Source organism: Empidonax traillii, unplaced genomic scaffold, assembly GCF_003031625.1.
Source record: "Empidonax traillii isolate 1590-97213 ecotype Southwest subspecies unplaced genomic scaffold, ASM303162v1 scaffold140:size1466565, whole genome shotgun sequence".
Classification (NCBI taxonomy): Eukaryota; Metazoa; Chordata; class Aves; order Passeriformes; family Tyrannidae; genus Empidonax; species Empidonax traillii.
The window spans coordinates 558,392-581,947 of record NW_020955333.1 but is presented as its reverse complement, the minus strand read 5'-3'; the positions used below and the strand labels follow the sequence as shown (position 1 = coordinate 581,947).

The 23,556-nt window shown below is 44.5% G+C and overlaps 1 protein-coding gene and 1 long non-coding RNA gene across 4 annotated transcripts in view; one reads left to right on the top strand and one right to left on the bottom strand.

The window, feature by feature from the left end:
* APOO (apolipoprotein O) overlaps positions 1–6,217 on the top strand; it is a 30,277-nt gene extending 24,060 nt beyond the window's left edge. Inside the window, exons 8-9 of one of the 3 annotated variants that reach the window (XM_027884238.1) lie at positions 2,784–2,879; positions 5,714–6,217. In XM_027884238.1, the coding sequence (XP_027740039.1) occupies positions 2,784–2,852 (69 nt within the window). In that variant the 3' untranslated portion in view covers positions 2,853–2,879; positions 5,714–6,217. The other 2 variants (XM_027884239.1, XM_027884240.1) reach the window with 2 other exon arrangements.
* On the bottom strand, positions 1,429–22,511 carry LOC114057653. The gene is made up of 3 exons (XR_003571264.1): positions 22,434–22,511; positions 18,101–18,105; positions 1,429–1,439 (listed from the first exon to the last, which is right to left on the bottom strand). It is a non-coding gene; the product is annotated as an uncharacterized LOC114057653 (long non-coding RNA).
* Positions 22,512–23,556: the final 1,045 nt, after the last annotated feature.

The window sequence follows — 23,556 nt, the reverse complement described above, 5'->3', positions numbered from 1 at the left end:
GACTGTCTTGAATATGTGCCTGCTTCTAATTATGAGAGGGCATCATGGCACAGAGGAGGTCTGTCTTCTGGGTCACTGATCTAAACATATTTTTTGCTTCTGATCTGGTTCTGAGTGTGACTAGAGGACTTTGGCACCTTTTTGTAAAATTATGTGTGTGTATTTCCTGTGCCAGCTCAAAGGATGTCCTTTTCTGGCTAACTCGTATTACTGCTTGAGCAGCCTCACTCAGACTCATTATTTACGCAGTGGGCATATGCAGTGGATGGAGATAAAAGTCCTTCTTAGTTGGTAATCCAGCATATGAATTTTTGTGAGGAATGACAGTTTAGCAGTGGATTGGCTGAATTAAATAACTCAGGCTTAATAGATCTAGTGAAGACAAGCCCCGTGTTGAGATCTACTAAGCTCACAGAAACAAAGGAACTTAGCAAGACCTCTGTTTTCTTGTATATGTGTGTGTGTTGCTTTGGATTTTTTTCCTCTTTCAGAACATTAAAAAAAAAAAAAGTCTTAGATGATAATTGCTTTTAACAAGTTAAAACAGGCAACTGGAAAAATACAGACTTCTCTGTGAACAACTTATTTTTAGTTCATTTGTTCAGGATTGAGTAAACCCCAAGGTGAGGCATCGTTAGTCAGATCATTCATTATAAATTGTAGTAAAATGTCATAACTTACAAGTTCCTGTACAGGAAAGTTACAGAATAGACCATTATTTTGAAATGGGTGTGGTTTGTGACTTTGATTTCCTATGCTATGAAATATTCAGAGTAGTGATCAAAACAAAAAGGGCTTTTGCAAGAATCACCTTTCAAAGGTCTTGCTAGGCATTTTTTGAATAAGAAAGTTAAGAATTGTCTTCATAATTGTATCTTGATATATTGAGTCCCTATCTCCAGCACAGAATATGCAGGGTCTCATAGACTTGCTGCCTTATTTGTGCTTAGTTTGTAATGTATAAATTTGTCCCATCCTGTGAAATGTCTTCCAGTCTATTCTGGCTTCTTTTGTTACATTTCCCATCAGTTTTAGAATTACAGAATCACAGAATGGTTTGGGTTGGAAGGGACTTTAAAGATCTTCTAGTTCCAACTCCCCTGCCACGGGCAGGAACACCTTCCACTAGACCAGGTTACTCAGAGCCCCATCCAGCCTGACCTTGAACACTTTCAGGGTTGGGACATCCACAGTTTCTCTGGGCAACCTGTTCCAGAACCTCACCACCCTCACAGTAAAGAATTTCTTCCTTATATCTAATCTAAACCCGCCCTCTTTCAGTTTAAAGCCATTCCCCCTTGTTCTATCACAGTCCAGGCCCCTTTCCTCCAGCGTGTTGACTGCATCACACAGCTCGGTGGTGTCAGCAAACTTCCTGGGGGTGGTTTCAACCCCACTGCTCACGTTGCTGACAGGGTTAGACAGAGCCAGTCCCAACACTGACCCCTGAGGATGCCACTCGTCCCTGGTCTCCGCTTGGACATCAAACTGCTGAAGGCAACTCTTTGTGTGTGACCATCCTGCCAGTTCCTTACCCACCAATGCATAATCTGTCATATCCATGTCTCTCCAGTTCAGAGACAAGGATGTCGTGCCAGACAGTGTCAAATGCTTTGCACAAGGTAGATGTCACTCTTCATCAGTCACTATTCCCTCATCCACCACCGCTGTAGCTTTGTCATAGAAGGCCACCAACTTTGTCAGACACACTTTTGCCATTAGTGAAGCCATGTTGGCCATCACCAATCATCTCCTTATTTAAGTCATATTGGTTAAAATGCCTTTCTAGAATAAAAAGGAAATGCCATTTAATTTTCATGGGTAGAATTTAGGAGCAATTGAGGCTGCTGGGTGCCATCTCTGATCCTTTCACCCAACTGCCTCCCGTTCAAAGCAGAGACAGCTTCAAAGTTAGATTTGGTGACTCAGGCCTTGTGCTGAATATTTCCAAGGGTGGAGATTTAGAAAGTTCTCTGGAAAACCTGGTCCAGTGATCAGTGGTGTGATACATTTATAATTTTTTGCCCTTTAGATCTAAGAGAAATTTGCCATGCTCCTCTGTCCTTTTCTCTGGGTATTTTTGGTGTGAACCTCTGAGAAGAACCCAGCTTTTCCAAATATGTAAATGCCCATTAAGGAACTATGGATAGGATTTACGTTCCCCCTTTGTCTGGTCTTCACCAGGCTGGACAGACCCACATCTCAGCCTGTCCTTCTATGTCATGTGCTTCAGTCCCCAAGCCATGTGTGGGGCCTCTAAGTACTTTTTTTTATTGATATCTACTTAAAACTATAATCAAATGCCTGTTTTGTTATAGCATCTTGGCAAATAGATAGACTGGACACTGCAACAAGCTTCTCTTCATTCTTTGATTTCTGTCATTTATTTCAGGGAAAGTGTGAGAACACTCTCTCAAAGGATATGTGCTAAAAGAGACCTATTGTATAAATCCACACAATTCAAAGAATGCAAAGTAACAACTACTCTGTGGGTATTCACCCTCTGTTATTAGTGCAGACAAAATGAGTCAATTAAAGCACTTCAGTTGAACTACTGCTTCTCTCAAATCCTCTAATTGCTCAGCTAACTACAGGAAAACCAAAGTCTGGACAGTGTTTGGGAGATCATATTTGAGTGTATTATACTGAAATAGTCTCATCAACCACCACTTGATCTGTAAGACATTTTTGGTTTAGCTTTTGAAGAGAGTTTCTGTTCCGGCAAAAACATTAATCATGGACTGCCTCAATTGAAATCTTGTGAACATTTTTTACTCCTCAAGGGTGATGCAGTTGGTGACAAGCCCCTGGAAGTTCATGCTGCTTCAAATAAAGAGCGAGCCCAGAAGTAAAACGCTACATCACCTGGCATCAAACAGGTAAAGAGTAAAGACTGATAATAGTTTGTGGCTACAGCAGCAAGATAACGTGGAAAAGCTGAACATTTGCAAGTTTGACTTGTTATGTTCTTCATACTGATGAGGAAAGGAGGAGACAGATAGCTTTGTTTTGACATTTGTCAAGAACATGCATGCTCCTTAACACTGTTTAAGTTAAAGAATTTAAATTCTTTGTCTTCAGAGCACACAAAATAAATATATGTCTACTGGAAGGGTTCTGAATTAATTGAGCAAGGCCTTGTGATTTTACTGTTAGTTGGTTTTGGTCTTTTTATTTATTTTTTTCTTTTCCATTTCTTCCTCCCATACCAAAAACGTTTTTGCCTTCTATGTCACACTTGTACAAGTATGAAGGAGGGAAAAGAAACCTCTTCCCTGCTGATAAGTTTTCTCTAAAGATTTGTCAGTGCCAGGGTACAGTGTTGTGTTACAGCCTGTAACAGCCAACGATGTGCCTGACCTTTCATGTTAATGCACTTCCCAAATGAGACATTTCATCAGTTGGGAATAAATGATGGAGGAAATGGAGGCAGCATTTCCCAGTTCTCCAAGGCAGAAACTTGAGACACCAGTTCTGTTTCTGACTTGGCCTCGGGGCTGCTTTCTAAACTCCAGCAAGTCCTATGGTTACAGTTTCTAGAAAAGCAAAACAAAAACATCCTCTCAACTTTTTCAAGGTGGTTCAGTTTCATAGAACAAAAATTGCTCTGTATTTGAGGCTAATTATTAATAATTAAAATGTAATTGGACATCATTTAGTACAGAATGTCAGATAATGTCTGCTCTGTTATCAGTTGATAAAGGGAATCTTTTATGAACATATTTTCTACTTGCTTGTCTTTGCCCTGTATTATTTTTACATCATGGCAAAACCTGATTTTTCATCAGAAAATGATCCTGGCATTGCAGGGACTCCTCATTATTTTTCTCTGCAGTGTCCCATTTAGTAGAAAACTTCTGGTTTTTTTCCTTACTGCCAACTGTGTAAATGGAGCCCAGATGTAGGAAACTGCACCAATTTTTTCTTCCATGCTTTACCACATACATTTGCAGATGTGATGGAATGCACACATCTCCTGAGCAACAGCATTTCACTGTTACACAGCAACCTTTAAAAGCAAAATTAGTTTTTCATGTTTTTTCCCCTAATGTATTTTTAATGGCTATAGCTAATTCTCACAATGGCAAAGAGGTGTGTTGACTGGCTGATGTACTGAGGACATTAGTTTTTCCTTCAGACATCTGAATATATAAAGTCTTTAAGAATACATGTTTTCCAAGTATTTTGTAAAATAGTCACGTCAACTAAAAACTGAAAAATAATAGGAATATTTATGTGGGGTTTTTTGCTTTAAGATACCCAGGAGAACCAAGAGGAACAAAAACCTCTCTACAATTCACTGAAATATTATTGTGCTTATTGTCAACTAGGACAGAGCAACTAAATTATAAAAAGCCAGGAAAATTGAACTTTTGGCTGGCACACTGTACAAATATCAAGGTTCACCACAAGCAGAAATCCATAAATAACTGTTATTTTCTTTTAGCATTCTTTACTATGAATATAATTTTCTGTCAGGCCTTTATTCACTTTTTGAAATGTCAGCTTTTTGCTTCAGGCATATTTTCTTTGTTTAAGGAAGGTTTTAAGGGAGTGAAGATAAATTGCTCAGGTGCTTGAAGTACCTGGATGGTGCTGGTTTTGAGACCTACGTGCTTCACTGCATGTGCCTTCTGGAGGAGATGTATAAAGGGAACTGGTAAATTTTTGACCTCGGGCAACAAGTTGGTGAAAGTTCAATCCAGTCTCAATTTCAGCTGTTCTGCGGGGGTGGTGATTTGTTACTTATATCCAGTTTATTCAGCTCCATACCCAAGTCCAGATGTTTTGTTGGATTTGTGTGTTCCCAAAGGTTGGAGAACATGGCTCTGGTCTTTGAAAAGACACTTTTTTGTTGTTGTTGTTCTGAATGAGATCAGTCCTGAAAGTCTCACTGTATTTTCAACTGTTGGTAATATTCCTAGTTGAATGTGGTTACTAGAATAAAGACAATCTCATTTCCTCAATAATTTGCCACAGCATGGGTCTCTGAAGTGTGAATGGTCAGCCAAGGGCAAAATCACTTCAGGCTGGAGACAGAAATGTATTTCTCCATTCCAAAAACCAGCACCATTGCACCTCCTTTGTTACAGTTTTTCATCAGTAATTATACACAAACTTCAGCTCAAACCACGTCCCATGGTGGAAGAAGCAAGCTGTGATTTTATCCAGCTGTTGTCTAGAGGAGTTGCACGGAAGTGAGGGGGGGTTATATTTTTTCTTGAAGAAAGCATATCACATTTGCACTCTGTTCCAGTTCCATATTTATGTAATACCATTTCTTTGAGTTAAATTGCCCTGGTCTTACACCAGAGTAAGTAAGATTAGGAAAACATGCATTTGATGGGAATTTAAAAGAATTCTTTTTGAGGAAGTTGGTTAATTACACCAGATTCCAGTTGGTGTTTGGTTGCTGTGGAGTGTTCTTTCCCTTTTGTATTTCCACATAGGTCAACTATGGGAATTGAGTTCTCTAGAACAGACATGATCATTAGTGCTCTAATGTCAGTAATATGAAGAGTTAAATATCTCTTCTCCAAGTAAATTGGCATTGAGAATGCTTCTCAAATAGGTTTTGATCAACTTTCCACATCAAAGGAAAAAAGTTTTAATGGCACTTTGACATTGGAAAGAAGAGGCCTATAGTATTTAATTCTGCTTTATCCCTCCTTTTCTCTCCCCCGTGACCTCTGTTCCCTTTCTTTGGCTATAGGTGAAGGAAAATATAGATATAAGCAACAATTTCCCAAGAAAAAGATGAAAAACCATGTGAATCCATTTTGAATGTGACTAATCTGCCTTCTGCCTCGGGACAGTCTGGCTGGATGCTGCTAAGGCTTCTGGTATGGATTCTGTGAAAGGACATTACGTGTTTTGGGTCAGTCTGGAGACATCGTCCTCTGTTCTGCACTGGGACTGAAGTCTGCCCACGCTTGTCCCATTGCAGGATCAACATTGCAAGTAGCAAGTCTCAAAATCCCTGAGTCTCTTATTATTTATATACATAATAAAATTCCAGATACACAAAATGGTCCATTTTTTTTTTCCTCCTCCTGTCTTTTTTAAAGTCATGGATGCAATGTTTGCACAGTCTGTGAAAGGTTCTAGAAATGTTGTTGACAGTGCCTGTATTTTTTTGCCAGTGAGGGGAAGCTGGAAGTAGCATGATGTTTTGGCTGACACGGGCTCATAGAATTAGGAATGGGAACAATTACAATGACTCTTGTGTTTTGTTGGAGTCTCCCCCTCCTTTCTATATGAGTCTTCTGCCTCATCAGTGCCAGCAGGAGGTATATAATGAAGCATCTGTGAGTTCCTGTCTCGTAGATGGATGGGAATGGAGCTGTTAATGTTTGTTCTTGTTTTTGTTTGAATGCACAGCACAATGGGAGCCAGAGCGTTGTGGTGGTGGGAACCAGCTATAGAATAACTTGGCTGTTTCCTTATTCCTAGCCAGGGGAGGGGAGGAAAAAGCGAAGCGAAGGGAAATACAAAAGGATTTCCAGCATTTTGAAATCTTTGCACAATAAAACCCTTTCATCATTTGTTACCATTTCCATGAGTCTCTCTTTTGGGGCACTATGCTTCACAAGTTACTGTAATCCAAGTAGTTCAGAGCATTTAAAGCTGTGTTGGTGAGTCTTAAATGCTCCTTAAATAATCAGTGAATATGAGGAATGGGGGAAGGATGAAATGAGATATGTGCTTGTATGAAACATTAACTTTTAAAAAGATCAGGGAAGAAAATACAAAGTAAATCATACTCAAAGTGCTTTAAAAAAAAATCTTTGTTATTGCATGGTTAGATATTCCACCTGAGCGTATTCCATAAACTTTTAGAGAAAAACAAACAGACCTTGGCAATGTGAGAGCCAGTGTGTGTGGGCATTATAGAATGGGCCAACTCATTTTTAATAGTGGCATAAGGCATGTGGTTGCCTCAGGCAGAAAAACAGTGTCTCCCAACATGTTCGGTGCATGTTTTTACGATTGTTTTAGGCTGGTAAAGATGTATGTTGATATAGCAAAGGGAGCAGAGTTCTTGCATGGGGTTTGGGAGGTATGTGTGTGTGGTTTTGTTTTTACTTTAAACTTGCCAACATGGTTCAAGCAGACTTGGGAGGATCAAAGTAGTGTTTTTGTCGGTAGTGGGAAGGAAACTTGGGAAATATCAATCATAGCTGTAACTGCTCTGTTACACCACTCCTGCAATACAAGCATAGATTAGTTTCTTCCGTTAAAGATAGTTCTTCACTTATGCATTCTCATATCATACAGAGAGTGATTAGGGATCATACAGAGGGAATTAGGAATACAGCTTGAGATGCTGTATTTTTTCAGTAGTATTTGGCATTTAAGAACATGATTATTTGGTAATTCAGGTATTTTCACCCCTAGACTCCACCAAGAAGTGCTTTTCTCATTCTTATTTTTGATGCAGTTGTTAGCTGTTCTGTGTCTTTTTACTGCCTGTGAGGCAGAGTGAAATTTTGCATGTCCAGTTTGTTTAATTCAAATGAAACATTTTTAAATCTTTTATTTGTTTACATTTGTGTGTGTGTGCATGTTTAAAAAATACCGAGTTAAATAAATCACTTAAATGCTTTTCACTTGATCACATCTTCCTACCACTCTTGCCTAAAAATGTCCCAAGTGATTGACATCAAACGAGAATGCTTTTATCGAGCAGGAAATTACTGTCTTCAAGCACCTGCATACACACATGACAAGGAAATAGTTCCAAAATATGAGCAAGACAGCCTTAGCTGAGATCCTTTCCTTATGTCTTCTGTTTTTTACAACTGCAGGAAATAAAAAAAAGTTTCATGCTGGTAAGAGCCCAAGAGATTGTAAACATTCAACTTGGCACAGACTTTCCTAATGAGGAACAGGAGAGCAGTCAACCACTGTTGATATATATAGATATAAAAAAAAATATATTTGTTTGTATGCACACATGCACAGCTACGTGGAACTAAATTGTGCATGCATATGTTATCTCTTGCCAGACTTTGCCTGTGGGTATTACAGTGTAAGCTAAAAATGGTGTATTCCCTACCCAAGCTTCATGTCAACATTTGGTCACCCTTCCAGTTGAAGGCTTTTTGGCTTGGTAACCAGAGTCTGTGCAGCTTAAATAGTGTTCTCATCTCAGCATCCTCTGCTGCAGTGGCTGCTGGCAGATGTGTTGTGGCCAGGTTGCAGTGCTTTCTCTCAAAAACATTGTCTTTATTCTCCAGCTTGTGGACGCTGTAGAACTGGAGGCTGTTGGTTTGGCCCTTTGTTGGGATCACAATTCCTGTAGGAAGCATGTCAGTTGAGTGAGAGGGCACAGTGTAGCAGCTCCTTTTGCTAGAAGGAACATCAACCAACCTGGAGTAATCCTGTGAGCACAGGTAAATGGGCACAGTCTTCCAGCCTTGAATAAAAACACAGGGTTTTGCCACAAGTGTTCATTGCAAGATCCCGTTTTAGACTCTGCTCCAACTGCAGGAGGCCCCACACACAGACTTATTATCAGGGGTAGCATTTGTCATTGCATCTGTCACCTTCAAGGAGACCTAGTGCTGCACTGCAATAAAGAGCAGGCTTGGGATTGATGAGGAGGGAATTCTGTTTTACCCCTAGAGAAAACAGTGGCCCGGGAGTTAAAGGGAATTGCTATTGCTCCGTTTATTAGCCCTGGCAGAAAAACCTCAGTGTGAGCATATTTACTTCAAGATGAATATAAACTCCTGCTGCATGTGTTTCTTTTTCCCTTTTTTTTTTTTTGTTTTGTTAAGGTTATTTCTGTACATTCCTATAAATTCTGAGCTACTTCTAAAGCCAATTTCATCACAGAGAGCATTTTGGCTCTTCAGGCTTGCTGAGGAGGCCGGTGTGGCTTCCTGCTGGACTTTCCTGGATGCGGCATCTCAAAGCAGCACCTGGATGGCCTGGCAGCTGGCTGGGTCAGCCCCACTGCGGAGTGGTTTTGACAGGTACAAAAGCTTCTTGTTTACAGGGAAAATCTGTGATAACAATATCATAACTACAAAGCAGAAGTTGATTAGGCAAAAAAAAAAAAAAAAAGTGTTTCTAATTGTGCAACACCCTTCTGTCCTCTTAAGTCTGTACCATTAGCTGATCCTTGTGTTTTCTGACTGGATGGTTCTTAAATTGACTGGTGCTGGCAGATTTCCTAGGGTCCCTCTGGAAGAAATGTTGGTATATTGATGCAATTGTGGTGTTTTCTCCTTTTCATGTCAGTGAAGTTCATCCCTGGCCATCTCTGTTTAAAGACCAAAGTCTGATCTGGACTTTCATCTTGTCTTGAAGTTCGTGGATTCGTGCAGTTTCTTCTGCCACGTTTGCAAGCTGGTTTTACTGGTAGCCATTGCATTGGTGTTGAAAGCTGGTGAATTCAAAGGTGGGCTGAGGATGTCTCACAGCTGAGTACCAATCTTCTTTCTCTAAAAATGCCTTTCTGCATGGGAAGTGGGCCTACAACGCCTGCACCAGACTGAGCTGTCAGGCTCTGCATTTAAGGGTCTAAATCTGCCAACTAACACACAAAGCAAGTCGGTGTCTGTCTGGGCTGTGTCCAGCTGTGGCAGGTTTGTGGGATGCAATGCTCCATCACCATGCCCAGTTACAGAGGCAGGATCCTGTTGTGGGTGAGCTTTGCTGGATCTTCTGGAGAGAGGAAGAGAGATCCCAGCTGACATGCCATATGCTGGGAATAGCCTTGCTGCAGCCTGAGTTGTGCTCAGTCGTGGTGCCAGAATCTTTGTTCCCACCATGAAAGAAGAGCAGTTGGGGCAATGGGACAGCTTAGTCAGGGAACTTCTCTTTTTGTTTATAGTGTGCATACAAACCCTCACAAGACTCTAGAATTTAACTGGATAGAGACTAAAGCTAAAATGGAGCCTGAGTGTCTGGATCTTGCTCTGCAATGCTAACCTGAAATTCCCGAGACAGCCTGTAAAGTACCATGATGGGTCACATGCTACACGCTCCCTGGCTGAGGCGACACAGGCTGTGTCAGGAAGGCTGTTGCTGCAGTTCTTTCCCAGCTTGGGTCCATCAGTCCTACCCGAGGAAGGTGGCCCACAGGGCTGTGCAGACAAGCGCTAGAGGGCTGCGTGACAGCCTCTCATCTTGCTTCAGGGGCTTGCTTAGTGTGAATTTTAAGGTAGTAGTGAGTTCAGCCACTGCATGCCTGAATAAAGAATAACCTTAGGAGTAGAACCGGATTTCTTCCTGTCTTGGCCGTTACGGTGTGAAGGCCACAGGACCACACCACGTCCCGTACCAAAACCTTCCACAATCAGCTGTTCCGTGTCCCACTGCGTCTGAATCTTCCATGTCTTCACCTGAAGTACCTTCGCTCAACTGCAGGGCGCAGCACTCGTGCCTTTGAGGAGTAATCGGTTCCTTTGAACTGAAAGTGAGCCGCATCCAGCCCTTGGCAGGGAGTGCTGAGGAGCCCTGGCGTGCCCCCGCTCCGCGGGCAGCTGGCTCTCCAGGGAAAGGCGGGGGGAGGGATGCCTCGAGCAGAGGTGTGCGATGATGCCAACTCGCATCTTTACCTCAGGGATGTTCCCCCCCAGAGGTGGGGGAAACACTGAGGCATGAAGCCAGCAGAGTCTCGTGGCTGTATGCACGTACCAGCTAAGGATCACAGGCAGGCAGCTGTGGAGAGAGCTCTCACCACCGCAGTTTTAGCCCCTTTAATTTCTTTTTTGTTGTTTTTAAAAACTGTGTACAGAAAAAAGGGATTCTTCCCTTCCCCCCATCCCCTGCCCCAGATTAAGTTCACCAACGTCCTCTTTGTAAATTTAGCAAGCTTCAGACTCACTTCCTTTTGTCAGGAGACCTGAAAGAGCCATTTCCTGATTCGTACAGGGCTCTTGTATGCGCACACTAAGTGCTCATTCATGCTGTGAATCATAAAGGTAACCTCCGTTCAAAGCACTGCGCTGATACTTCGGCGTCGGACAAAAAAAAAAAAAAAAAAAAAAAGAGTTTTGTAATTGAACGGTTTTGTAATTCAGCGCAGGGCGCTGCAGTCATCTTTGCACGTTCTGAGGAGCCGCACCACTGGGTTCTGATCTTCTGTCTTAACAGCGCCATTTACAAACTGCCCAAACTAAAATGGGCTGGTGAAAGCACCAGAGCCAGCCCAAAGGAATATGTTTACTATCCTGTGCCAGGCTTGACACATTTTCCGTATCCTGCCAGAGATGAGGAATGGCATCGGGATCTGGGAGTGAGTCAGCCTGGGCCCCCGGCGCGGTGCCACGAGGAGCAGCCTGGCCGGAGCAGGCTCGGGGCACAGCACTGCCCGGCACACGCTGAACTGAGTGGAGATGCTGGAGAAAACTCGGCTTCTTCCAGGAGCAGAGGGCTTACTCTCCTGTCTGTGGTTCAGAGATCTGTGAGGCACGGTCTGCTGTGTTTGTCCCTCCTGTACTTGGGTTCACATGACAGTAAAAGCGATGAGCTGTTACTGGCTGAAGGAGGAAAGAAGGAAATGTGTACTGCTTGCCTCCCCCATCCCTGCCAAGCGGGAGAGCGAGCCAATTCATACATAATATTGGAGTCCTCTGCCATTTAGCAGCTTTTGCACAGCATCCAACTGTACAAGCACACGTCCCTGGGGTTAAATAACCTTTGGCTGTACTTTTGCCTCGATGGAGTAAGATCAGGATGATCTCTCCTTGTACAGGAGAGCAAGATACACAGCTGCTAAAATCAGCAACTGTGTTTTGACCGAGAAGAAAACAGTAAAGGGGAAGAAGGCTTAGCTTGCGGGAAAAAAGAGGTAACATAAGTGTGAGTGCATCCCATTTACTACTGTGGCCTTTCTCGAACTCTTTAAAAAGCCAGATATTTACCAGTTGGTTTTCAGCATTATTGTTTGTACATCATTGCCCTGTTTGCAGATGAAGGTAGCCTGCTAAAGGGAATCTCTTCTTGAGGAATAGTAGAGAAGCAGTGGTGTAAAAGCACCCTCAGCCTGGGCTAGTCAGCCCAGAGTGACTCGTGCCCCAGAGTAACAGAACAATGTGTGCAAAAAAGCCAGATGATTTTGGGCTCCCAGGAGGTAAGGATAAAGTGAAACATAGATGTACAGAGCTCATTACGTACCTCAGGCCACAAGTCTCTGAGCTAAGAACGTGCTGTGCTTTGCTTGAAGCACGATTTTTATCCTGAAAGGGCACTGCCATGAATAAACTCATAGCCATCAGTTGTAAATAAACTGCCACAAATAAAATCATAACCGCTAGGGTGGTGTGCAGTGGTAATTTTAATTAGTAGTCCTGCAGGACTTCCTGTATGTTTGTATTTTCCTTGTGGAGTGAAAGGTATAAGGGGAGTGGTTTTATCTGCACACGAGTTCTCCCCTCCTTGCCTGCAGCTGAAAAGCAGCCCTGCCCACAGCAAGGCTGAGGAGCACTGTGTGACACACCTGGCTCACCTGCCAGCCCCAGAGGGATGCTTCTGGAGCATGGGAGAGCTCAGCACCATCTCTCCCAACTGGAAAAGTGGGACTCTTTCTGCTCGTCTGCAGGAACTCAGCGCTGGGGTCCATAGGCAGAAGATCCTGTAATGTTTTCATACTTGATCATTGACTTAATTCTCTGCACCAGCTTCCTCTCCACTTTCTCCTTTTGCTGCATTTGTGATCCCTCTCTCTGGTGGACTTTCCTGGTTTTGGCCAGAGCACCTCCCTGGCCTGGGGGTCCTGCTGAGGTCTTCCCTACATTTTTCTCTTACCTCAGTAATTTTCTTAAGGAATTCTGACACCTCATCATTCCTGCTTTCAAGGTTTCTCTTATAGAGATTCCTCAAGCTCCTTCTCATGTATGGTTACCACTAGCAGCTTCTATCACTGATTTTGGGACAGTATTTCCGCTTTTCAAAGCTGGAGGACAATAAGTTCACTCTTTTTTAAAATGTAATTTATTTTGAACATCAGGGTTTAGAGCTGGGTTAATTTTTAGCTGTTGTGGCTGTGCTGGCCCCGTGGCCTCACCTGACCCAGTACAGGGGACCTCAGCTCTGCACCAGCATGGCTGGAGGTCTCCTAGTGCTCCCAGAGCCCTTATTCCTACAGACAGGGTGTGTGAGGCCGTGGGACATCACTCAGTGCTGACACCAGTACATTCAGGTTGCCTCCCCAGCATCAGCCTGTCCTGCATCGAGGGAGAGGCTGCAGATCCAGCTGGCTGTCTTAAAGCCTGGCAACAGCAGCTTTGCGGCACTTCTGGCGACCAGCAGCCCTGAAAGGGTGTTACAGCGTGCCTTGCATAACAGGGACATATTGGAAGGTTATGAGTGTTTATTTATGAAGAGGTTGGCGTTGCATTTGTTTTTCTAGGGTTCAGTTTCCTGCTCATGTGAGGGCAGTTTCAGGGGACAGCTGTCCTGACTGGCGGGATGTACATCCTGGTATCCTTGGCAGGTGAGGTCTTCAGACTTGACCTTCCCTCCTTGGTGAGTGTGGGGATGAGGACAAAAGTTAAAAAGAAACATTAAAGCAAGAGAGAGCAAAAGTGTGCACTGTGGTTTGAAAAGGGCACAGTGAAATCCTGCAAAGACACTGTAGTAGATTTTTTAATGCATGCTCTCCACTGTTGATTTTCTCCCCTTGCTAGTAAGGACTGGTTTCTTATCTAATCCCTTTCTCCTTTCTCCCCTTCCCTACTACCAGGGGGCTACATGCTCCTCCCCAGGTTAAAGCGTAAGGGATATTTTTGTGGGTGACTTCAGCTGTGTAAGAGGAAAACTTGTTTCTCCAGGATGCACAAGGCTGGAGATGAGCAAACACCACATGGCCTTCCCAACTCTGATTTCACTCAAGGTGCTACAGTAGCCCCAAAGTATTGTTATTATATTTTGTATAGAGTTTTCTTTTGATTGCTCTAGGTGATATACTCTTTAAACATCCTAATGTGTTTATAACAAAGAAGCTAAATGGGCTTCTCCAAGTACACCTGTGCCATTATAGTGCCCTAATTCTCTTTATAGATTAATATAGATTAAACCCATTAATCTCAATAGATTAACAAACCACTGTTACCTTACTGAAAACATAACTAAACACACTGAAGTAATATGTAATATGATAATCCCAGTCCAGTGGTGGTTTTGGATTGAAAAATGTTACCAACAGTTTGTTGGAAAACTGCGTCAGATGTTTTTCTTGGTGCATTCCTGAAGGTTACCTTTGATCAGGCACAGCAGAGAAGAGGGTTTCCTGCTGAGTGCCAAGTTACCTGGGCATTATTTACCTTCAGATGAGTCAGTGGAATGAGGGATTGTCACAGGGCAGGAAAGAACAGATGAAACCGAGTATCGTGGGGCCTCTGACTAAAAAGAAACTGGCAGGTGTTGGGTGCCCGACCGGTATTTTTAGGGCTCCCATGCAGGAAGCTGGAATTGCCAGCAGTGCTGGTGTGAGCTTATGGTGTCAGGCTGCACTGAGGCTTCTCCTGAGGTGATGGCCCAAGGAAGGTGATCCTGAAATGATGTTGAGACCTCACACATCAGGCGACACAGCCCAGAGGCTTACCACAGGACCTTGTACCTTTTTTTACAAAACAAAAGGCATGAAAAGAAGCCCAAATGCCACCCAGCCACTGCCCTCCCGAAAAAGAAGGAAGACTGGCTTGGACATTAGTCAGCCCTGCCACAAGACTCAGTGGGATGTGAGCTCTCCTCCCCTGCCAGAAAACCCTGTAACACTTCTGGGGAGGCAGCTGGCAGGGATCAGCTGGTGCTGGGGCACTCTGGGGCTGCTGGTCCTTGCTGTGGGGACCAGGTCCTCACCCTGCTGGCACACACTGGGGACTTGCTGTGGCTGCTGGGTGAAGCGTGTCTTTCTTGGCTGGGCAAAGGACACAAAACATGGCTCTTGGCTGCAAGGGGCAGCAATTCCTAAAACAGAGAGGGTATAGTACACACTTCTTATTGGTGATTATAATAGTCTCTTATTTAATTCTCTAAATAAACAGTTGTGTGTCTCAAGAATAAAGTACTTAGGACAAATTACTTTATACATAAATTCAGTGTTTAATATCTTCAACACACTTTTGTAGACTTCCTTGTTATATAGAGTAGAACAGAATAGAACTATCTGAGTTGGGAAGGATCTACAAGGAAGATCTAGTTCAGTGGCTTGACCACTTCAGGGGGACCAAAAGTCAAAGCACATTGTTAAGGGCATTGTCCAAATGCCTCTTAAATGCTCACAGTGCTGGGACATCAGCCACTTCTCCAGGAAGCCTGTTCCAGGGTTTGACCACCCTCTTGGTAAAAAAATATGTGATGGTTCAGACTTGGCTCCCTGCCAAATGCCCAACCCCCCAGTAGCAGCCCCTCTCTTCCCCTCTTCCTAATGTCCCATCTAGGCTTCCCCTGATGATGCAGCTTTGAACCATTCCCACATGTCCCATCACTGGATCCCAGGGAGAAGAGATCAGCACCTCCCTCTCCACTTCCCCTCCTCAGGAAGCTGTAGAGAGCAACAAGGCCCCTCAGCTTCCTTTTCTCCAAACTAGATAGCCCCAACAGTTCTGTCCATTGAACGGGACTGGCCCTAGAATTGAGCTCTGAGGAGCACCACTGATGATCAGCCACCAGACAGATGTAGCCCCATTCACTACAACCCTTTGAGCCCTGCCCTTCAGCCTCATCCCACAGTTCGATATGGGCATTAGCAGTTCCCTGTCACTCCTTTAATGGAGACTACACAAAAAAGTGTATCATAATCAGGTGCAACTTATGTACTATTTATGCACATTATCACTCAGGTACCGAGTGCATTTGCTGTGAATGAAGTAAAATTTACCATATCTCTGTGGGAAAAGTCTTTTAGCTGTAGCTTTAATGGGGCCAGCGAAGAGGCACTCACATATTTGTGCTCACTCACACATGATGCGAGTCACACATGAGACCAGAGGATTAAATAAACTGCACTGAAGAAAAGGGGATTCAGTTAATGGTGGCAGCTCTGTTGGATGTCCACGGAGGTTGTTCCCAGGTTGAGGGCTGATTTGAGGTCAGGCCTGAGCATCATCCTGGCTGTACTTGCCTGGCCTGGGGTGGTGGCTGAGTTTACAAGGTTTTGGTAAAAGAGAGTCTCTGGAAAAAATATTGGTGTTTTGTGCCAGCTGTGTTGCAGAAAGCTGTTTTTGGGAACACTTGTTTCACTGCAGGGAACTGTATTTCTTTACTTATAAAACTCAGTCTATGTTTCACCCAGTGTGCCGGGAAGCAGCCTGTGAGACGGGCAGCCAAGTGTGCACCCACAGAGCCATAACACGCCCTTTGCCTGTCACGTTCAAGTCTGAGAGCCTCTTCAGACAAGACATTTCCCTATCTGAAGGAGAAGTGTGAGCTTCCTCTCCCTGTGATACAAAATAGCTGCTGAGGGGCCTGGCGGCAGAGCAAACCCACTGTCAGCCCTCCCTCTCAACCTGCCACAGCTCACCCACTGCAGAGAAGTTGTCTCAGACAAATGAAGGCTCTTCTCAAATACTGTTTTCCCTGTCATGAGACTGCTGGGGCTCAGCCTTGCTGGAAAAGGATACTGTTTCAGCTCCAACTGGCATGGTGTGCATCCGTGTGGTGTGCTGGCAGATGCTGATCCTGCAGATGTTCCCTGTGCTGCAGCCAGGCAGGTTTTGCTGGGTGCAGTGTCACTAGAGGTGACACCACGAGAATCTGACACTTGGAGTTGTCTGTGGGGAACATCTTCTGCAGGCCAGCTGAGGGACTGGGGCTGCACCCCGGCAAGCAGTGAGGGCTGGCCCAGCACAGCCCACAGCACACTTGTGCTTCTAACCTTTTATTGCAAGCTGCATGTGCTTTAGGTGGATTTACATCTGGTTTACATCCGGTTTACATCCTTTACTTCTGAAAACAAGAGCACCTGATGCTTTATATCTTAAACCAAAGGACCATCAATTCTTGGATCCAAAGGCTTAAAGCTTCTCTAAGAATAAACAGGAAATAATGTCACATCCTCCTCTACACCTTTTCTTGATTTTAGACCTGTGTTAAAAGGACTTTTCACTTTTGCAGTCCTGTGCTTATTCCAGAAGACATCCTGGCTGAGAAACCAGATGTAAGTGTATGCAAGCAAATCCCCAGCTGCCCAAACTGTGCTGGAGAGGCACATGGCTATGGGGACCTCGAGGCAAACCTGGTCCTGCCTGGGAGTGAAGCAGGGATGTCTGATTATGCTGAACTGCGGGAATGAAAAGTGCTTTGGCTTTTAACAGCAGAAAATAATAGCTTGCTGACACCAAGCCCAAATGGCAAGAAAAGGAACTCTGGTGTTCTGGGTCCCTGCAGGACTTCCATAATCAAATTTCAGTCAAATCATGGTTATGGCAAACCCAGCATGGAAATACAAAATAATTTTATTACTTTTCTGTGCTGAGAAGGTAGTCAACTCATGCCTATAAATCCCAAGTATTTGCTTACGTAAATTATTTTTGTTTTCCTTTGGGATTCTTTAACCTTGTCCTGACTTCACCGTCATTTGTACCAGCTGTACTTTGTAATGCGGTGGACTTTGGTTTATCACCCTTTTTTACAGTCTGACAGCTTTACAGCTTTCAGAGATATGTAGTTACATAAAATGGGCGTGCTTCCTTGCCTGGCTAAGGAACAGCGTGCACTGATGGCCACTATCCTTTGAATTTTCAGCCAGCTTTGTTTTTGTTTAAAACTGGATTAATAAGGCGTTATTTCTTCGATGCTAGCACTTCCTGCTGCCTCTCTCTGCCCATTCTGCCTGTTGCTCTTCAACAATAATTCCTGCTCCTACACCACCAAATCCAGTGCTTGCTAATCCATTGAGTTACGGATAATGAGATCAATGGACGGTAAAAGTGATCCAGAAATTATTAATGTATCCCAGGAATTTACCTCTGAGACTTCTGATTTTGTGAAATAAGAGTCTTCTAGTTTCTTTTGATTACATTATCTGGAAAGAATAAAGCCTACACTGTTTCCCTTGATGCCGCCTCCTCCATCGGGTGCGTGGCTTCCTGTGGCAGGCTGTGGTCAGCCCCTGCACCTGGCCTCCTTCAGCACTGCAGACCTCTCCTCCCTCCTCCTTTTAGTTTACATTTTCTGCTCCAATGGCAAAGCTACAGCTCTAAACAGGGGTTATTACCTCTAGGAGTGGTGAATGCAGGTTTTGATCCCTCCCTCTATGTTAACTCCGAAAAAAAAAAAACAAACAACCATATGCCTGCAACTGCTAAAACACATTCAGGCTGTGGTGGGAAATGCTCTTGTACATTTTTGCTACCCCATGGTAGGAAGTTGGCTGGGGAAGAAACCCAAATTCTGTCATGTGAACTGGTTGCAAAAGGCACGAGACTGTAGAGCAAAACTATGAGTCTTTTGTTTTCTCCTGTGCAAGCTGTGGGGTGGTGTTTGTATGTCAGTGCTCCAAGTGGGTCAAATCAGAAAGTTCAGGAAGATCCTGGAGAGCCCAGGCTGGAGTTTGCTCCTCATGAGAGCAATAAAGACAGACTTTTCAACGGTACCTTCGCTGTGGTATCTGGGTGCCTAATTATAGTAACCAGCTTTGAAAAATCTCACCCTGCACTTTTATCAGCGCATTTTGAAAACAACACTGTGATATTCAGTTACTTGGAAACACTGATGGGCTTTCATGTGGAAAACTACTGTCTCTCTCATGTTTTTTTTTTCTCGTATGGAGGAAGGTTTCTAGCAGGAATTTCAGGGGTTCATGTTCCATCCCTGCTCAGTGGGTTCCTGGGAGGTGAAGATGTGAAGCTGTACATCATGCCGTACTGCAAATTTTCAGGAGAGGAGGGGCACCTGGTTTCATCTTACCAAAGCACATTCTTTTTAATCTGTTTTGATGGAGAAGGAAAACAGAGTTCAAGAAAATGGAGGTTCCTTTTCCCTTTGAGTGGATGTGACCAGCTGATACCTGCTACATGAACACTCAAAATATGCAAAGTTCAAAACACAAATAAACAAAACTATTTACCTGACAGCAGTTTCTGAACAGGGTGTTTGTTTTCCACCCTCATGAGCTAATTATCTCCTGGGGCTTTTTATCTCCTGCTTTGGCCTGGAGTAAATCTGTGAAATAAAACCAAAACAGGTTTGAAAATGGAATTGCTCCCCCTCCCTCCCTATTTTTCCATTGAGGTGTGTACCTGTGCTTTATTCTGTTATCAGCCACGGGGAGTGTTTCTGATTGCTGAAAAAGACAGAGCGCGGTAGGGCAAGGCCTGAGGGTCGGGAGCTGAACGTCCCGCGGGGCTGCAGTGGTGGTGGGCTGTGCTCCTACCCCAGAGCCCACATCACCGTCTTCAGCCTTACACCCTCTCCTCCACGAGCTCCCAGCTGGGACTACTCTGAGCTCCTGATGGGTTCTGAAGTCCTCCATCAAGACTGTATTTACCAAAAACATTCTGGACAGCAAAAACAGTAAGGTTGGGATGGGGTTGGGGAAGGGGGGGGCGAAAGGAAGAGCCCTGGAAGGGAGTCGAGCCTGGATGGTGAAGTTAGAGTCTGCTTTGAGTTTGCAGCGAGATTAAACATTAGCAGCAGGTACGCTGCTGCTGCGCTGCTTTGTTTCAGACAGCAGCTGACGCCTTTATTTAAATAGCGGCCACTTCTCTGAAACCTGAGTTCCTAAAAAAAAAAAAAAAAAAAAAAAAAAAAAAAAAAAAAAAAAAAAAGGTGTTTAAGCAATCCTGCCCAAGCAAGGAAAACAACTGGACAAAGCCGAGTCTGCTACGTGAGGTGAATTATTTAAAGCCAGGCAGGTTTCCCCGGCGCTGCCATCAGTCAGCCTGTTCCCAGTGCCCCTGTGTGTGCATTCCAGCTGCTCAGCTTTTGCTCCCCCGAGGGATGTGTAAGGGGGGAGCCCAAGGGAACGAGCGCTGTGAGGAGGAAACTTGTGCAAACTGAAGTAAATAAACCTTCTGGTCAACTCAAAGGAAGGGAGGCATGACGCACACCTCTGGGCTGTCCTCCAGCCCGAGGTAACGCCGTGTGGCGGGGAATTATGCAGAGCTTTCCTGAATCTCCTTCCACACGTAGCTGGTGTTTTCCCTGCAGCTGAGAGCTTCGCATTCAGCGGGCCAGGCTCCAGGATGGCGAGTCTCTCAAGACCAAACACCACGTGCAGGAATGCATTAAAGCCCCCACATGCTCTTTGGAGGAGAAGTTTGCATTGGCTGTTTGAATTACGTTGACAGCAAAGGCTCTTCACAAGAAGAGGGGAGGGGGAAGGGTTGTTTTTCTCGCATATATTCTCTTTTAACTTAAATGATGTAGACAAAAAAGCCTCCTTCCATGCCGTCGCTATGGCTACGGCTCAGATCATTATGCAGAAGCCTGTGAACAGGAAAAGGCCAAGTGGAGAGGGGGCAGTGAGCTCGGCGCTCCTTCAGCCTGCAGTGGGGTATGGTCCTCTGACGCATCCGCCGGCCGCAAGTTTGTCCAAGGCCACTTTTCTGTCCCCACCCGACGGAAACGTGGAAACACCACAATTGCGAAATCTTCTGCTGGCTTGCTCAGCGTTAGGAGAATTTACCGGGTCATGAGTTTGAGAGCGAGAGCGAGGAGGAGCTTCGCACCTCCCCACCCTGGAGATGTTATCAGCTCTGTCATTAACACCTCCTCTCTAACTCTTCCCCTGAGGCTGGCAGGGGAACAGGGTGACGCTGACGCACCTGCAGGCCACTCGCAAGCCCTGTGCTCCTGCTGTGATGGCAGTCCACTGGTACGATACCAGTGAATAGCTCCAAGCCATCGCTTAGCCCCAATCATGTCCTCGCACTGCAGCTCAGTGGTGTGATCGTGGTCCTGGAGTCTAAAAAAGTCACACCAGGTGAGGTTTCTCCAACGCCTAAAGCCACAGAAAATACTCTGCTGCATGTCTCAGTTGTAGTACCAGAGTCACTTTGACCCCCCGGTAGCCAAAAGTTATTGAGGGAATTTAAAATTGGTCTTAACCCATGGCATTACCACATCACTGTTGGAGACTCTGTAACCATAACTGTGAGAATATTTCTGCTGGTTTTAAAAACCCTACCACTTAATAGGATCTCAACAAAAGTCACATCTGAAAGGTTAGCCCCAGTCTTTCCTTTCATGTATGAATGTTTAAAATTATCACCAGTGGCTAGAAAAGGTCTTCTCATTTAGAACCGCCTCGCTTGTTTTCTGTGACTCCCAGAGAATCCAGTTCATCAAAATCTGTTTAGAAAATGCAGTAGTTGAAGATGAACAAAATACGATAAACAATTCTAAATTGATTGAAAATTTGACTAAGCTGCTTACTTTCCTAATTGTAATGCCTAATTAGTTGGCTTGTTCCGTTCAGTCATGCAGCTTTGATAGCTTTATTGTGCTCCAGAAGTCTGGGGCCTGAGATTGAAGCATGTCTGGCCTAGATATCTAATGAACTGTTAATTTCAAAATAAAAACATTCTTAAACTGCTCTACGAGCAATCACCTTCTGGTCTGATACACGGAGCCAGAAGCACAGCTTAAAATAACCAAAACAGGTTGCACTAGGGCTGAGACGCATAAGTAGGTTAATGTAGCTGACAGAGTAACCAGTGAAGTTACTGCAGCCTCACGAAGGAGAAGAGACAACACCCTGGTGCTCAGCAAGAGGTACTGGAGACCATCTCATCCTTCCCATTCCACCTCCATCACCAGCTACTGGGCAGGTTCATTGGGTGAGCTTACTCTCATCTCCTGTGGCTTGCTGAGTTGCAGAAGAATACAGGTTCAGAAAGAGCTTAGGGAGGTTTGTAGCCTGACATTTAATCTTGGGACAAGTGACAAACAGATTTCTGTTCCCCTTGGGTAGGAGAGGGATTTGAACCTCGGGCTCCTGTGCATGGTATCAGTACTCTCACAGCAGCTGAGGTGCTGCACAGACATTTGGGCAGTGTCTGAAAATGACTGTTTCTTATGCAGAAACTGTTCAATCAGGGAAATTTTGTGACAGATTCTGTGCTGACAAACGGAGTTTGTTGTCCAGACAACCATTTGGATACATCACAGAATCATAGAAGGGTTTGGATTGGAAGGGACCTTACAGACCATCTAGTTCCAACTCCCTGCCCTGGTCAGGGATGCCACCCACTAGACCAGGTTGCTCAGCCCCCCATCCAGCCTGGCTTTGAACAGTTACAGGGACGAGACATCCACAGCTTCTCTGGGCAACCTGTTGCAGTGCCCCACCACTCTCACAATGAAGTATTTCTTAACAGCCAATCTAAAAGTGCCCTCCTACAGCTTAAAGCCATTTCTCCTTGTCCTGTCAGCACATGCTCTTGTGAAAAGTCCCGCTTCAGTTTTCCTGTAGCCCCTTTAGGCACTGGAAAGCTGCTAGAAGGTCTCCCAGAACCTTCTTCAGGCTGAACAGCTTGACTTCATAGGTAAAGTGTTACAGCCCTCTGATCATCTTTGTGGCCTCCACTAGACTCACTCCAGCAGGTCTGTGCCCTTCTTATGGTGGGTACCCCAGATCTGGACATAGTACTGCAGGTGGGGTCTCTCTCAAGAGCAGGGTAGAAGGGCAGAATCCCCTCCCTCGACCTGCCAGCCACACTGCTTTGGATGCAGCCCAGGACGTGGTTGGTTTTCTGGGGCAAGCACATATTGCAAAACAATGTCGAGCTGACACCCCCAAGGAAGAGCTGCCTTCTGCTCTCCTCCAAGAGCTCCTGTATTTTTTACTAGTCTTCTTATTCTTGAGGCAACAATTGACAGCCACACCTCACACCTGGGCAGAGCTGGCACACTGCTGATTACATCTCGGCTAAAACCAGAAACAAAACAGAAAATAAGGAGAGTTTCATGCTAAATGCTCTGCACAGATTGCTGTTGGCCCTAGGCAGTGATACCTTATTCTCAGAATTAGTTCAGCGTTACCCATAGCTGAAGCAATCACTGCCCTCTACTCTCTAGGATGAGGAAACATCTTCCAAGTGATACATGATTTATGCAGTGACCAAAAGGTTTAAAACTTTGTTTTATTTAAACCACTTAATAGTGTTATAAGGCAGGTAAGTCTCTTCCCTTCCTTTGAGGCAAAAGCAGTGCTGGGCAAAAGAAACCTTTGATTGCAGGGTCACCACAGAGCAAGAAGGGAGCAGTGTAAATCTCACCTGCTTCCACTTTCACCATCAATTTAAAAGAAGGGCCAACACAGTACTGCAAAGTTAACTTCTTTCAAAGGCAACTAAAAAATTGCTGAGCAGAATTGTTTTCACCTACTGCCCTGCAAAGGCTTAAACACACAGTATCTGTTTTCTCTTGCTTAACACAGCACTTAATTCAGGCAGCTCAGCACCACACAGCACTGAGGCAAAGGCAGACAGGCTGAACCTTATCTGAAATCACATACAGAAACTGAGGTCACCAGAAACATCCAAGTTCGGTGTTTTGAAGTCACATAATGGAGCTTTTTTTGTGATTTGTAAAAATACTTTTTCCTACAGGTGACCCATCAAAACCAATTTTTTTTGTTCCTTAGGCTTTGAA